This window comes from Vidua macroura, chromosome 24 (genome assembly GCF_024509145.1).
Source record: "Vidua macroura isolate BioBank_ID:100142 chromosome 24, ASM2450914v1, whole genome shotgun sequence".
Taxonomy (NCBI): domain Eukaryota; kingdom Metazoa; phylum Chordata; class Aves; order Passeriformes; family Viduidae; genus Vidua; species Vidua macroura.
In genome coordinates, this window is record NC_071594.1 from 5,571,219 (window position 1) to 5,587,069 (window position 15,851).

At 56.2% G+C, this 15,851-nt stretch overlaps 1 protein-coding gene across 1 annotated transcript; it reads left to right on the top strand.

The window, feature by feature from the left end:
* Window positions 1-5,745: 5,745 nt before the first annotated feature.
* PGC (progastricsin) lies at window positions 5,746-12,713 on the top strand. Its single transcript, XM_053998320.1, has 9 exons — window positions 5,746-5,911; window positions 6,744-6,897; window positions 7,690-7,807; window positions 9,079-9,197; window positions 9,477-9,676; window positions 10,164-10,286; window positions 10,402-10,546; window positions 11,114-11,212; window positions 12,496-12,713. Exons 1-9 carry the CDS (start codon window positions 5,856-5,858, stop codon window positions 12,646-12,648), a joined length of 1,167 nt encoding a protein of 388 aa, XP_053854295.1. The 5' UTR covers window positions 5,746-5,855; the 3' UTR covers window positions 12,649-12,713.
* The last annotated feature ends 3,138 nt before the right edge of the window (window positions 12,714-15,851 follow it).

Genomic DNA, 15,851 nt, shown 5'->3' on the forward strand with positions numbered 1-15,851 from the left:
AATCCCCACCCTTGGTGGATGCATCCATAAATCTGCCTTGGGGTTTCAGGGATCCATCCTGGACTCTGGGCACCCAGCTGGAACGGCTGGGTAGGAGAAACCATCCCAAACCTGCTCTGGAGTTTGTCCCTGAAGCTGAGGGGACGCTCTGAGCTCTCCTCCTCTCTGTTCCAAGCTCAGCTGGTTCAGCTTGGTGTTCTGGCAGCTGGAAAACTGAGGAAGGAGCTGCTTCAGTGAAATGTTTGCCGAGACTTTGGCTCTCAAAAAGGGTTTAGGCAGCAAAATGAGGTGAAATTTGGGTGGTGCTGAGCCCTGGGGGTGGGAGCTGGGCTGGAGGTTCCAGAGCTTGGCTGGGGACTGGCTCTGTGCGGCCCCACTGGGCACTGACCTGGCCTTGCTGGGCTCCTTCCTCCAGCTGGAATTGTGATTTCGGGATCATGGGCTGAGCCATGGGCTGAGCAGAGGGAATGGCACTGCCGTGACCTTTTTAAGTGGTTCTTGTTCGAGTCTGAGTTAACCCATCAGATTTCTCCCCCCCAGTATTTCCTCCCTGGGGAATGCACAGACACATCTTGCTCTCTTTCCAAGAACCTGCTGATGGGAACAGAGCCTCTCCCAGCGCTCCACTGTCTTGTGTGGGAGGGTTTTTTTCTCTTCTAACCCATTTCAGGTGCTTGCTTTTCCCTCGGGGAAGGAGGCTGGAATCCCTGTGAGCTCTGCCTGCCTTACAGGGAGGGCAGAGGGGAGGTGGTGAAGGTTAAAGGATCAATATTTCTGCAGAGACTCGGATGTGTTTGTTATTTCTGAGGAATCCTTGTTTTTCTTACCTCAGCTGTGATGTTTACTGACAGAAAAACCAAACCAGGGGTGCCATTTCCAGCTCCCTGGTTTCTCATTGTCTCTCTGTGTGATGCTGCTCAGCCCTCTCAAGCGGAGGGTCATTAATGAATGGTTGTTAATGAACCCATTTCCTAATTCCAGCCCCTGGGAGGGCTGCCCTCAGTCTTTCTGGGAATTTTGTCTTTCCCCCAAACTCGGCTGGTCTGGAAGTGCTGCTCAGAGGCAGCAGAACAGGTTTGGGCTCCTGTTGCTGGAGGTGAATTCATTAGTGAGAGCCCTGGCAGCTTTGAAGTCGGCAATTACAGGCCAGGGGATGGAAAAGGCTCCCTGTAAAGATGGCATCTCATTTGTTTTCCTTCCCTAAGTGAATGGGATTTTTCCAGCTGAAAGGCCCAGATGCTTCAGTGTCACCTCCAACTCCTCCTGTCATTGTCACCTGTGCTGGTGCCTTGGCCACGGAACATTTCTGATGTGGCAGAGAAGCAAAGGTGCTCTGGGGGCTGTTCCTTTGGGTTATTCCCAGGGAAATCCAGGCAGGGAAATCTGAAGAACAGCTCTGTGACCTGAGGACGGCTCCTGGTTTGCCTTGAAGTGTGGAACTGAACAGAATAAATGGAATGGGATGGTTGTCCTGGCTGGTGACCCGTGGGGAGACCTTTGCAAGGCAGTTCCCGGTGCTGCTTCCCCTCTGTCAGTTTGAGGCCATTTCCTTCGTCCTGTCTCTCCATCCCCTTGTCCAAAATCCCTCTCCCAGCTCGCTTAGAGCCCCCTTTAGGTTTTGATCATCAGGAAGTGGCTGATCCTCACCTGGTTTGGGAATTTAAATGCCTGACCTGGAGGCCAACCATGTGTTTACAGTTTATTTACCCATCTTTTGCTCACAGGAAAAAGAGGAATCTTTTATTTTGATGTGATGGAAGCTGTTCCTGTGTACTGTGACCTCTGTTTTGGAAACAAAACACTAAAAGCAGCTCATGAAGGATCCGAGTGCTTGTGTGGGTTCATAAACACAGCTGCTCCGGGGGCAGAGAATCCCAGACTGGTTTGGGTTGGAAGAAACTTAAAAATCATCTCGTTCCACCCCTGCCACGGGCAGTGACACCTCCCACTATCCCAGATTGCTCCAAGCCCCATCCAGCCTGGCCTGGGACACTTCCAGGGATCCAGGGGCAGCCACAGCTTCTCTGGGAATTCCACCAGCCCCTCCCCACCCTCACAGGGAAAAATTCCTTCCTAATATCCAACCTAAATTTCCTCTCTTTCAGCCTGAACCCGTTCCCCCTTGTCCCTCACTCCAGTTCCTGGTGGACAGCCCCTCTCCAGGTCCTTGCAGCCCCTCCAGGTCCTGGAAGGGGCCGTGAGGTCTCCACAGAACCTCCCCTGCTCCAGGTTCCAGGGGCTCCTCTGGAGTGCTGGGCTCACCCACTGCAGAATCCCGGGAAAGGCGGTGGAGAGATGGATTCCCTGAGCTGGAGCTGGGCCACCAAACCAACAGAGAAGAGAAACTGAAAGCAAAGCAGAGGGAATGCCCAGAGCCTGGCCCCGAGGGAAATCCTGGCTGCGCGATCCCCGCTCCGTGCGGGATTGCCGGATCTCTGCTGCTGGAAACCCTAAATCCGTAATTCCTGCTGGAGCAGCTCCCTCAGCCCTGTGATTTATTAAAGAAATATGGATATTTCTTTAATATCCATATATTCATATCCATAGCACCGATATCCATCTGTGACGGACAAAAACTCTCTAACAGTTTAAAGTTAGAAAGTGTATGTTCATTGCGGCGCCGGGCAGCGTGCGGGACAGCTCCCAAATACACACTGCACCTTTCCAATGATTACAGAGTCCTTTTATCCACACCAGAATTGAATACCCAAAATACAAATGCATATTCATCATTTTGGTACATCCCATTCCTCGCTTCGTATGCTAATCATTCCCAAAGCTATTAAGCATGCGTAGTTTGTTCCTTGAAATGGGTTGGTGGTCCCTTTCATGGGGAGGGGTCCCAAAATGAGGAAGTAAATGAAGTCTTCCTCATTCTGACCTTTCTACCTTTTCAATGCAAATATGACAAATGAGCCTTGGTAGAACTCCCATTCCCTGTCTTCAATTGGTTTCAGAGCAGAGGAGGCCCACAATTGTCTCATGTTCCTAAAAGCTATTTGTCAGTTTCTATATTCCTCATTAAAACCCAGCTAATTAAACATTGTGTTGACAAGCAATCAATTCTTAGTTAACTACTAACTCATAACTTCATCAAGGCCTCCTTACAGAGTCCTTTTATTTTAATTAACTCTAGTAAGGCTTATCTCTAACTAAAATCTTAGCTCCTCTAAAATCTCTAAATCCCTTAAAGTTTATGTTTCACCTGCCCCAGTTTGGGTCAGGAGGTGCCAAAAAGTGGAATGATCTCTGCAGAGGGCACTTTACCCCCGTGCCCCACGGGCCCATGCCCGGAGCGGGCGCTCTGCTGACGTTCCGATAACCGCGCTGTGCTTCCCGCCAGAATCCAATTTTTCATCCGATCTCCAGAACCCGATCTTCCTGCCAGTGCTGCTGCAAACACCGCGGCTGCTCTGTGACAGCCTCGATACGCAGCTGTCTGGGCTTGAAAAGCCAGGTGGCTGCTGAGGAAGGCAGGAGCCTCCCCTGAAATGGAAAATGTAAACCCCCCGCCCTTGGAATTGTTATCATTTTGAAATTAAGGGGCTCTCAGGCAAAAATATGGGAATAGGAATTACAGTTCTTTAGTGGGAAAATTAAAAATACAAATGCAATAGTACAAAAAAAACCTGAAAAAACAAACCACCGGCAGAGTGAGAGCAGGCCCTGGCAGGCTGTGGGTCAGGGTGTGGCAGCAGTGCCATTCCATGGGGGCTCAGCCCTCCTGCAGTGCCAGCTGTGCTTCTGCTGGAGCAGGATCCTGGACAAGGCTGGAGTTTTCCTCTGGAGCTCCAGGGCTGCTGGAGATGGGCCTGGGCTCCCTCTGGGAATGCAGTGGGGCAGAAAGCTGCTCCTCTGGGAATGCAGTGGGGCAGAAAGCTGCTCCTCTGGGAATGCAGTGGGGCAGAAAGCTGCTCCTCTGGGAATGCAGTGGGCACAGGCTGCTGTGGTGTCCCAGAACCTCAGATTGTATCCAGGTAGGAATGCTTGGCTCCTCCCCTGGGCAGAGCATCTCCCATGGGATGATGGAATTTTCTCAGCCATGCAGGGACGCTCACTGGCCATGAGCAGAAGATAATTAATAATTAATGGCTCATTAACAGAAGCGATCTCCTGGAGGGAGGATTGGCTGTGGAAGAGAGAAAGAGAACTGCCCAATGAGCAGAGGAGAACTCCCCAGCTCTGACAGATTAGTAGAACTCACACCCCCAGCTCAGGACAGCAGAGGGACACACACTCGGTGCTCCCAAGGGAAGGGAACCCGTGCTGGCACGGGATGAGCAGCGACAGCACTGCCGTGATGGAGAAAGTGTTTTTCCAAGAGCTGTCTCGCTTGGATTTGGGATGCAAGCAGTCCTGGAGGAGCTCTGGAAAACATCTGGGTAACAGCCCCTTTTGCCAGAAAATAGTTTGGTTATCACCAAAAAAGCTTTGGTTTGTTTGCTAGAAAATATTTAGATCATGACCATACCCATTTTTGTCAATTTTCTAACGAGTATTTGGGTTATAACTCAGAATGTTTTGGTTGGTTTGGGTGCTTGTTGGCAATTTGGGAAGTGTGTGCTTGTGGTTTTTTGTTTTCACGGGAAAAAAAAAGCCAACAAGGAATTTTCTGACTTTCTGGGCTGGTGGGAGGATGTGGAGTGTGGGTTAAACCCTGAGGGTTGAACCTTCCTGGGGGTTACAGCACCTGCCTGGATATGGGATGGGGAGGGAATCGTGTGCTCCACAAAATAAACCAATGAATGGGGAAATTGGGGGATTTCTGTCCAAATCGTGAAAGCAGGAGCAGGTAGGGCATGGAAACGAGCTCATGTCCTGGAGTGAAGGTCTGGGATGCTGATGGAGAGGAGAAGGCAGGACAGCTCTGGGGAGCACCTCAGAGCAAACCAGGGAGGGAACCTGGGGACCACCTTGGAGGAAATGAGAGAAGGAAACTGGGACCATCCTGGAAAAAGCAAGAGAAGAAACCTGGAGACCGCCTTGGAGAAAACAAGAGAAGGAACCTGGGACCATCCTGGAGGAAATGAGAAGGAACCTGGGGACCATCCTGGAAAAAGCAAGAGAAGGAACCTGAGGATCACCTTGGAGGAAATGAGAAAAGGAAACTGGGACCACCCTGGAGGGCATGAGAGAAGAAACCTGGGACCATCCTGGAGAGAGCAAGAGAAGAAACCTGGGACCATCCTGGAGGGAATGAGAGAAGGAACCTGGGGACCACCTTGAAGGAAATGAGAGAAGCAACCTTGGGACCACCCTGGAGAAAGCAAGAGAAGGAACCTGGAGATCATCCTGGAGGAAATGAGAAGAAACCTGGAGACCATCCTGGAAAAAGCAAGAGAAGGAGCTGGGGACCATCCTGAAGGAAATCAGAGAAGGAACCTGGAGATCATCCTGGAGGAAATGCAAGGAGGAACCTGATGGGCTCCATCTCCTTGCCCCATGTCCTCTCCGCCTCCATCCCCGCTCTCTCCAGCGGCGGAAGGAGGGCAGACAAAAGCCTTTCCCTCCCGAGCCAAGAGCCGCGAGTCCCTTTGTGCTGGGGCAAGGTTGGCTCAGCTTTTGGCGAGCGCAGCCCCGGCCCAGCGCGGTGACGTCGGGTCCCTCGTCCCCGATAAGCGCTGCCCGTTATCGCATCGCTGCCCTTTGATCTCGCCCCCGAGGGCGCCGATCCCGCAGGGTCCTCGCGGCCCGAGGCACAAAGCGGCCCTTGAGGCCGGGCTCGGGAGGTGCCAATGGCAAGCGGAGGTCGGCACATCAGAGCCGGAGCTGCCTCCCGGGATAAAAGCGGGAGCCCGGGCGGCCGTGCCCGGCTGCTGCCGCCTCCCGAGGGCTGGACGCGGCTGCTCGGCACCATGAAGTGGCTCCCGGTGGTCCTGGCGTGTCTGCAGCTGGCGGAGGGGGCGGTCAGGTGGGTGAGAGGGCGGAGAACGGAGCGCGGGGGATGCGGAGCCGCTGGGAGTGTGGAGACTGCATGGGTGTCACAGGACAGGGCAGCTCCTGGGGCATGGAAAGATCCTGGGCATGGAGAGATCCTGGGCATGGAGAGATCCTGGGACATGGAGAGATCCTGGGCATGGAGAGATCCTGGACATGGAGAGATTTTGGGGCATGGAGAGCTCCTGGGATGTGGAGAGATCCTGGGGCATGGAGAGATCCTGGACATGGAGAGATCCTGGGGCATGGAGAGATCCTGGGCATGGAGAGCTCCTGGGCATGGAGAGATCCTGGGGCATGGAGAGATCCTGGGGCATGGAGAGATCCTGGGACATGGAGACATCCTGGGCATGGAGAGATCCTGGGACATGGAGACATCCTGGGCATGGAGAGATCCTGGGGCATGGAGAGATCCTGGGATGTGGAGAGCTCCTGGGGCATGGAGAGCTCCTGGGGCATGGAGAGATGATCCTGGGATGTGGAGAGATCCTGGGCATGGAGAGATCCTGGGGCATAGAGAGATCCTGGGACATGGAGAGATCCTAGGATGTGGAGAGCTCCTGGGATGTGGAGAGCTCCTGGATGTGGAGAGCAGCTCCTGGGATGTGGAGAGCTCCATGGGACATGGAGAGCATGGGATGCTCCATAGGATGTGGAGAGCAGATCCTGGGATCTGGAGAGCAGTTCTTGAGGACATGGAGAGCACCTGTCATGTCTCAAAGGAGCCCAGAGAACTGAGCCTTTGAAAATGCTGAAAATCTTCTTATTTCCTGCTGTGTTGTTGTGTTTTGTCTCTGTCTGTGCAGGATCAATCTGAAGAAAGGCCTGTCCATCCGGGACAAGATGAGGGCAGCTGGGGTGCTGGATGATTTCCTGAAGCACATTAAATACGATCCGGTGAAGAAATACCAGCCCGGGCAGGGCTCCGTGGTCAGGGAGCCCATCAGCAACCACCTGGATGTGAGTGCCCCACGCTCCCCTCCCTGCCTGTCCTTCCTCCCTCCCAGCTGCCACAGCAACCTGGACACCCCTGAGCCTCCAGGAGTGAGAAACTGCTTTCCCCCCCACCCTTAAATTGCTTTTTCCCCCACCCTTAAATTGTTTCCCCCCCCTACTCTAAAGTTGCTTTTTTACTCGCCCTTAAATTGCTTTTACCCCCACCCTTAAATTGCTTTTCTCCCCACCTCTAAATTGCTTTTCCCCCCACTCTTATATTGTTTTTCCCCCCACCCTTTAATTGTTTTCCCCGCACCCTTAAATTGCTTTTTTACACACCCTTAAATTTCCCCCCCCACTCTTAAGTTGCTTTTTTACCTGCCCTTAAATTGCTTTTCCCCACCTTTAATTTTTCCCCCACTCTTAAGTTGCTTTTTCCCCCCACCCTTAAATTGCTTTTCCCCCACCTTTAAATTGCTTCCCCCCAACCCTTAAATCGCTTTTTTCCCCACCTTTAATTTTCCCCCCACTCTTAGATTGCTTTTTTACCCACCCTTAAATTACTTTTCCCCCCCACCCTTAAATTGCTTTTCCCCCCACTCTTTTAACTTCTGCTTTGAACTTCAAAGAAGTTGACCCCCAGCCACAAAGAGCCAGGCTCTTCTGTATGAAACAAACCCACAGTAATTATTTAATATTTCATTTTTTTGGGGGGAGTAGAAGCAGGATGAGAGCTCAGCCTGCTCCTGCCTGGCTGGGGGATGCCAGGGGGGAGCCTGAGCCCGTGGCCAGTGGAGATTCCCTTTTTTTTTCCAGTCCTCCTACTTTGGGGAGATCAGCATCGGGGAGCCCCCCCAAAAGTTTCTGGTGCTCTTTGACACCGGCTCCTCCAACCTGTGGGTGCCCTCCACGGACTGCCAGAGCCCTGCTTGCTGTGAGTACCCCGGGATGCTGTGAGCAGAGCTCTTCCTGCTCCTGGGAGCAATTAGTACTCACTAATTAGCACCAGCTATGCCAGCACTGCAGGGCTCGAGGCTCCCAGAGCACCCCAAGATGGGTTTAGGTGCCAGTGGGTGCCCAAAGCCACGTCCTTGTCCCTGTTCTTCCACGTCCTTCCCCTGTCACGCTGGGGACACCACGGTGCCAGACCAAAAATGACCCCGGGATGCTGATCTGGGGTAGCTGGTGCTTCCTTGGGAGGCTCAAATCCCCACAGCCATCCCAGGAGCCTCAGGGGTGCAAATCTCAGAGCCCCCAAATCCCCACAGCCATCCCAGGAACCTCAGGGGTGCTCCCTGGGCATCCCAAGAATATCAGGAGTGCTCCCTGGGGATCCCAGGAATCTCAGGGGTGCTCCCTGGGCATCCCAAGAATCTCAGGGGTTGTCCCTGAGCATCCCAGGAACCTCAGGGGTGCAAATCTCAGAGCCCCCAAATCCCCACAGCCATCGCAGGAACCTCAGGGGTGCTCCCATCGCATCCCAGGAATCTCAGGGGTGCTCCCTGGGCATCTGCAGCCGGGCAGGGGGAAGAGGAAAAGTGGGAATTGCGGACTTGGTGTCCCACTCGCAGCAGAGCTCATCCCTCGGGGTGGGAGAGTGATGGGGTTTCACTGTGAGGGCTTTGCCCTTGTGCTTGTGACCCCTGTGATGCAAATGTGAAACCGGCAGCTCGCTAAACTCTTTATGGAGTTTAGAGTTATACACTAAAGAATTGCAGGATTTCAAATGTAGGAAAAATATAAAAGCGAAAATCCTAAGGCATCACCTGGGGAGGGATCCGGGCAAAGCTGGGATGCAAACCCCACAACCCAAAAGAGAACAGGACAGAGGAGCAGCCCGTCCCCATCCCCAGGAGCGGGGAGTTACCCCAAGGGAGCACCCAGCAGTGAAATCCCACTGCAGAACAGGATCTGGTCCCTGGGAATTGTACCCAGCAGTGAAATCCCACTGAAAAACAGACCTGATCCCTGGGAATTGTACCCAGCAGTGAAATCCCACTGCAGAACAGGATCTGGTCCCTGGGAATTGTACCCAGCAGTGAAATCCCACTGAAAAACAGACCTGATCCCTGGGAATTATCCCAAGGGAGCAGCCAGCAGTGAAATCCCACTGCAGAACAGGATCTGATCCCTGGGAATTGTACCCAGCAGTGAAATCCCACTGCAGCCCATGCCCAGGGCTTTTCCCTCTTCTCCCTCCCCCAGTCAACCACGCCAAGTTCAAGCCCAGTGACTCGGCCACCTTCACCCCCCGTGGCCAGTCCTGCACCGTGTCCTACGGCAGCGGCTCCGTCACCATCGTGCTGGGCTCCGACACGCTCAGGGTGAGTGCCCCCCGTGCCAGCCCTGCCCTCCTGCTCCTCCTGGCTGGGCGTCCCCACGGAATGAGCCCGGGAGGAACCTTAGGGTTGATCTCGTGTCCTGAGCTCGACTTGGACAAACCCTGGCAGAACGGATGGGAAGTGTCCCCCAGCTGGCCTTTGGCTGGGTTTTAACCCAAATCCTGGGGGTTTTTCCCCAATTTTCCCCTCTGCCTGGTGCTTTTGGAGCAGCAGCCACCCCTCAGGCTCGCCTGGCTGACCTCGGATCCCCTTCCCCTGCAGATCCAGAGCATCACTGTCACACAGCAGGAGTTTGGGCTCAGCCAGGACGAGCCCACCCAGCCTTTCTACTTTGCGGATTTTGATGGCATCCTGGGCATGGCCTACCCCTCGCTGGCAGTGGGGGGCATGGCCTCGGCGCTGGGGGGGATGCTGGAGCAGAACCAGCTGGCTGAGCCCGTCTTCAGCTTTTACTTCTCACGGTAAAAACCTTTCAGGGCGCTCTGCATGTCCTGGTGTCCCCTGTCTGCACGTCCTGGTGTCCCCTGTGTGCATGTCCTGGTGTCCACGTGTCGTGGTGTCCCCTGTCTGCATGTCCTGGTGTCCCCTGTCTGCATGTCCTGGTGTCCTGTCTGCATGTCCTGGTGTCCACGTGTTGTGGTGTCCCCTGTCTGCATGTCCTGGTGTCCTCTGTCTGCATGTCCTGGTGTCCACACGTCCTGGTGTCCCCTGTCTGCATGTCCTGGTGTCCACGTGTCGTGGTGTCCCCTGTCTGCATGTCCTGGTGTCCCCTGCTTGCATCTGCACATCCTGGTGTCCCCTGCCCACACATCCTGGTGTCCCCTGCCTGCATGTCCTGGTGTGCCCTGCCTGTCCCCATGAGGGTTCCTTGGGGATTTACCCCTCTCCAGCCCACGTTTGCCGCACGGATTTCCTGATCTCCGCTGCTGTGACTCTGTTTTTTCGCAGCCAGCCCACCTACGAGTACGGGGGAGAGCTCGTCCTCGGGGGCGTCGACCCTCGGCTCTTCCAGGGGGACCTCGCGTGGGTGCCGGTGACACAGAAGCTCTACTGGCAGGTGGCACTTGAGGAGTGAGTGGTGTTTGTACCTCTGGCCGGTTCAGCTGCTGCTTTGCAGGCTCGGTGCTTTGGGTCTGGGGGCCAGCGTGTGCCCACAGCCACGTCCTCGTCCCCGTTGTCCTCCCAGGTTTGCCATCGGGCACTCAGTGACCAGCTGGTGCAGCCAGGGCTGCCAGGCCATCGTGGACACGGGCACATTCCTGCTGACCGTGCCCCAGGAGTACCTAGAGAGCATCCTGGAGGCCCTGGGAGCCCAGGAGACCAGCTATGGGGTGAGTGTGGGGATTCTGGGGGGTCTGGAGCAGTGGGGAGCCTGCACGGGACTCAGAGCCCTGGGCTCGGCCAGGTCCCACAAAACTCACGTGGCACCTGCAGGAAAAGGGACTGCAGGGGTGACATCAGGCTGAGAAAGGTGGGGATGTTCAGCCTGGAGAGGAGAACATTGCGTGGAAACCTCACAGCCCGTTCCAGGATCTGAAGGGGCTACAGGGAATCCAGAGAGGGACTTGGGACAAAGGCCTGGAGTGACAGGACAAGGGGGGATGGGTTCAGATTGAAAGAGAGGAAATTTCGGTTTGATACGGGGAAGGAATTGCTCCCTGTGAGGGTGGGGAGGCCCTGGGATGGATTTCCCAGAGCAGCTGTGGCTGCCCCATCCCTGGGAGTGTCCAAGGCCAGGCTGGAGCACCCTGGGACAGTGGAAGGTGGCACTGGGTGACCTTTAAATTCCCTTCCCACCCAAACCACGCCCCGATTCCGCGGTGTGGCGCTGCCGGGGGGGGAGTGTTTGTCACCCTTTGTCCCCTCCCTGCCACCCCCCCGTGTCTCTGTCCCCACAGTACGCAGTGGACTGCGCCCACATGCAGAGCATGCCCCCCATCACCTTCGGCATCGGCGGCGCTCGGCTCGCGCTCTCCCCGTCCGCCTACGTCCTGAACGTACGTGTGGGATTGATCCCGAGGGTTCCCGAGAGTTCCCCGGGCACCGGGAACATCCCCAGAGTTCCCGAGAGTTCCCCGGGCACCGGGAACATCCCCAGAGTTCCCGAGAGTTCCCTGGGCACCGGGAACATCCCCAGAGTTCCCGAGAGTTCCCCGGGCACCGGGAACATCCCTGGGCACCGGGAACATCCCAAGAGTTCCTGAGAATTCCCCGGGCACCGGGAACATCCCGAGAGTTCCTGAGAGTTCCCTGGGCACCGGGAACATCCCGAGAATTCCCCAGGCACCGGGAACATCCCGAGAGTTCCCCAGGCACCGGGAACATCCCTGGGCACCGGGAACATCCCGAGAGTTCCCCAGAGTTCCCGGGGCACCAGGAACATCCTGAGAATTCCTGAGAGTTCCCCAGGCACTGGGAACATCCCGAGAGTTCCCAAGAGTTCCCTGGGCACTGGGAACATCCCAAGAGTTCCTGAGAGTTCCCCAGGCACCGGGAACATCCCGAGAGATCCCGAGAGTTCCCCGGGCACTGGGAACATCCTGAGAATTCCCGAGAGTTCCCCGGGCACCAGGAATATCCCGAGAATTCCCCAGGCACCAGGAATATCCCAAGAGTTCCCGAGAGTTCCCGAGAGTTCCCCGGGCACCGGAAACATCCCAAGAGTTCCCGAGAGTTCCCTGGGCATCGGGAACATCCCGAGAATTCCCCAGGCACCAGGAACATCCCGAGAGTTCCTGAGAGTTCCCCGGGCACCGGGAACATCCCGAGAATTCCCCAGGCACCAGGAACATCCCCAGGCACCGGGAACATCCCAAGAGTTCCCCGGGCACCGGGAACATCCCTGGGCACCGGGAACATCCCAAGAGTTCCCCAGAGTTCCCCGGCCACCAGGAACATCCTGAGAATTCCTGAGAGTTCCCCGGGCACTGGGAACATCCCAAGAGTTCCCAAGAGTTCCCTGGGCACTGGGAACATCCCAAGAGTTCCTGAGTGTTCTCCAGGCACTGGGAACATCCCGAGACTTCCTGAGAGTTCCCCAGGCACCGGGAACATCCTGAGGCATGGGGAACCTCCTGGGAATTCCTGAGGCACCAGGAACATCCTGGGAATTCCCAAGAGTTCCCGAGGCACTGGGAACATGCTGAGTGTTCCTGAGGCACCGGGAACATCCCGGGCATTCCCGAGGCATTCCCGGGAAGAGCCCGGAGCTCCGTGGCCAGCAGCGATGCTCTCCCTGTGCTGCTGGAGGTGCTGACCCCCCGTTCTTCCCCCCCTCCAGAGCAATGGCTACTGCACCCTGGCCATCGAGGCCACCTACCTGCCCTCCCAGGACGGGCAGCCCCTCTGGATCCTGGGAAACGTTTTCCTGAAGGAATATTACACCGCCTTCGACATGGCCAACGACCGCGTGGGCTTCGCCCCGTCGGCCTAGAGGAAGCCAATTCCAGCCCCTCTCCCGGCCCATGGAGTGCCACAGCATTCCCAGGGACCTTTCTGCTCCTTTCCGTCCCCGTCCCTCGGGATTTGTGTGCCCGCGGATCCCGTAGCGAATAAACCCTCCCATCCCAAATGGTCTCTGAGCTCCTGGGTTCGTTGGGAGCAGCCTGAGGGGTTCCGTTGTCGCTGTTGGACACGAAATGAGTACACAGAAGCCTGGTGAGTTCAAAAGAGAAAAAGAGCTAATTTTATTTCTGGCCTCGCAATATGTAGAATTCGAAAAGCGGCAGCGGATTGGAGGATGGAATTGCCACCTCTCCAACCACACTGGTCAGGCCAACAGTCCATCAGTTCTCTCCTCCCACAAAAAAAAAGAATACAAAACAATCATTATTTCTGATCAACCACACTGGTCAAGCCAACAGTCCATCAGTTCTCTCCTCCCACAAAAAAAAGAATACAAAACAATCATTATTTGCATGAACAGGGCGTGAAAACTCCAGTAGAGATATGTAAACGTCAAAAAGCATAGAAAACTTCTAAAAGGACTTAAAAAAAAAAAATTAAAAAAATCTTAACACTTTTAAAAATCAAAACAACACTCCGTGGCTCACAATTCCTTGCTCCAGCAAGGTAAGTGCTGGGATGAGCTCCAGGCCCTGGGGTAAAGCCCCAGGGAGGGGCAGTCCCCACCTCCACCCCTCGGGAATCCTCAGAGGGGAAGCCCCTGAGCTTCCCTGCAGCTGGAAAAGCTTTGCCAAAGCCCTGTGGTGGATCCAAGCGGGATTCTGAGGCTGTGAGCTGAGCCACGACACCCAAACGACCCCTGAGCCCTGAAGTGTGGCCGTTCAGCCTGGGAAAACTGCACTGGAATATCGGGAACTGGGGGCAGGTGTGGCCGAAGGGGATGGGGAGCACCCCGGGCAGGGGGAGGTTGGGTGACCCCGCTCTTTCCCAGCATCCAGAGTGGGTTTTTTAAGGAGTTCTTTATCAGCCGAGCTGGCTCTCAGATGCGTTCACGGCTCTGTCACAGGAAGGACACAAAGTGCTCCGAGCTTTGAGTCAAAATATTGACACAGGCTGAGCGCGCTGAGGCGGAGATTAGGCGGGAGCGGACAGCAGGGAAGGGCATTCCTCCTCCTCCTCTTCCCTCTGGAATGGGAACGTTCTGCTGGAAGCAGGGCGGTGGTGGCAGGAGGGGACAGGCAAAGGCTGCCCGTGCCCCTGCTGCTCTTCGCTGTCCCCTTTGCTCCCCGCAGGACCTGCCCAGGCCAAGGCAGACCCGGAACCTCGTGGGGATTTCCCGAGCTCCTGGAGATTCCAAGCATCGCTCCATGCCCAAAAGCTTGGATGGAAGCAGCCAGCAGGTCTGCAGGCACCTGGAACATTCCCGGAACCCCAGCAGCAGGAATTTCCATTTGCTGGAAAGGGTGTGTGTGGTTGTGCCTCTGTTTTCCGGAAAGCTGGAGCTGGGAGAAAAAAAACTCCTTTAACGGGGTGATAACGACAGCGTTTGGCTTCTTATCAGATGTCCCCAGTTTGTTCTGGGTGTCTGAGCTGCGTGAGGAGGGAAATCCCGCGGGGAAATCGGCCCGGGTGGGTGCGGGGACAAAGGCGAGGGTGGGAGCAGGGATTGAGGGCAGCAGGAGGGAAGGGGCTGGGCACCGAGCTGGCCGTGCCCAGCTGGCCCGGCCCCGGAGCTGCCCCCGGGCCACCGCCACCGCCGGGGACATGTGGGGGCTGGCACTGGCCCTGCTGTGCCCCCCGCTCCGGGAGGGGACCTCAGGTGGGTCTGGGGGCGGGTGAGGATGAGGGGTCTGGGGGTGAGGATGAGGGGTCTGGGGGTGAGGATGAAGGGTCTGGGGGTGAGGATGAGGGGTCGGGGGATGAAGATGAGGGGTCTGGGGGAGGGTGGAGTTGGGGATGAGGGGTCTGGGAGTGAGGATGAAGGGTCTGGGGGTGAGGATGAGGGATCTGGGGGTGAGGATGAGGATAAGGGGTCTGGGAGTGAGGATGAAGGGTCTGGGGGCGAGGATGAGGGGTCTGGGGGCAGGTGGGGATGAAGATGAGGGGTCTGGGGGAGGGTGGAGTTGGGGATGAGGCGTTTGGGGGTGAGGATGAAGGGTCTGGGGTTGAGGATGAGGATAAGGGGTTTGGGGGCAGGTGGGGGTGAGGATGAGGGATCTTGGGGTGAGGATGAGATGAGGGGTTTGGGGGTGACGATGAAGGGTCTGGGGGTGAGGATAAGGATGAGGATGAGGATGAGGATGAGGGATTTGGGCGCAGGTGGGGGTGACGATGAAGGGCCTGGGGGTGAGGATGAGTGGGAGTGGGAGAATTCCCAGCTGAGGACTGCAGGGCTGAGCCCTGGCTGGAGGCTTTGGAAGCAGTTTGGAGCAGGAGGAGCTGCGTGTGAACAGCTCCAGGTTCCTTGGCTGGGTTTTCTTTTTTTCCCAAGGGGGACTTGCTCACGTGCATTTGCAAATAAAGGAGGGATTAAATCAGGGATTAAAGCAAAGACGCCCAGGCTGAGGAAAACACCCTGGGTTTGGTCTCCAGGGGTAAAACTCATGGCTGCAGCCTCCAAGGAGGGCAGGGAGGAAGGATTTGAGGTGCTTGAGGTGCTGATGGGCCCGAGAGGAGCTGCTGGATGCAGGGTCAGATGGATTGGGATGGTGCAGGGTGCCCAGGGATGACCTGAAGCTGTCCTCGAGGTCCAGGGTGGGTGGGTGATGCTCAGGAGATGCAGGACATTGCCCGTGGCACGTGACCACCTCAAAAATCCGCTGTTTCCAGCCCAATTTGCCAGCAGGATGATCCTGGCCACTGAAACCCCATCCTGTGGCCACAGGCAGGGAGGGGACAGGGTCACCTGGGGGCTCGAGGCACCGTGGGGTCCCCACCGCCCACTCCTGCTGCAGCCCCCTGTTCCCAGTTCATCTCCCCCCAAATGTCCTGGCACAGCTTCCCTGGCACACCGCAGACCCCGAGGGTCCTGCAGGGAGGGGACAAAGCCCCCCGTGCCTCGAGGTCATTGCCCCCCTGCCACGGCCACAACCAGCTGTAGGGTCATGGTGCAAGGAGTGGTAAAACCCCGGTGCAAGGAGTTCCACCATCCCCGTGTGGTCCCAGGCCAAAGGGATGCAGGATCGTGGTGCAAAGGGATGCAGGATCTTGTTCCAAAGGGATGCAGGATCG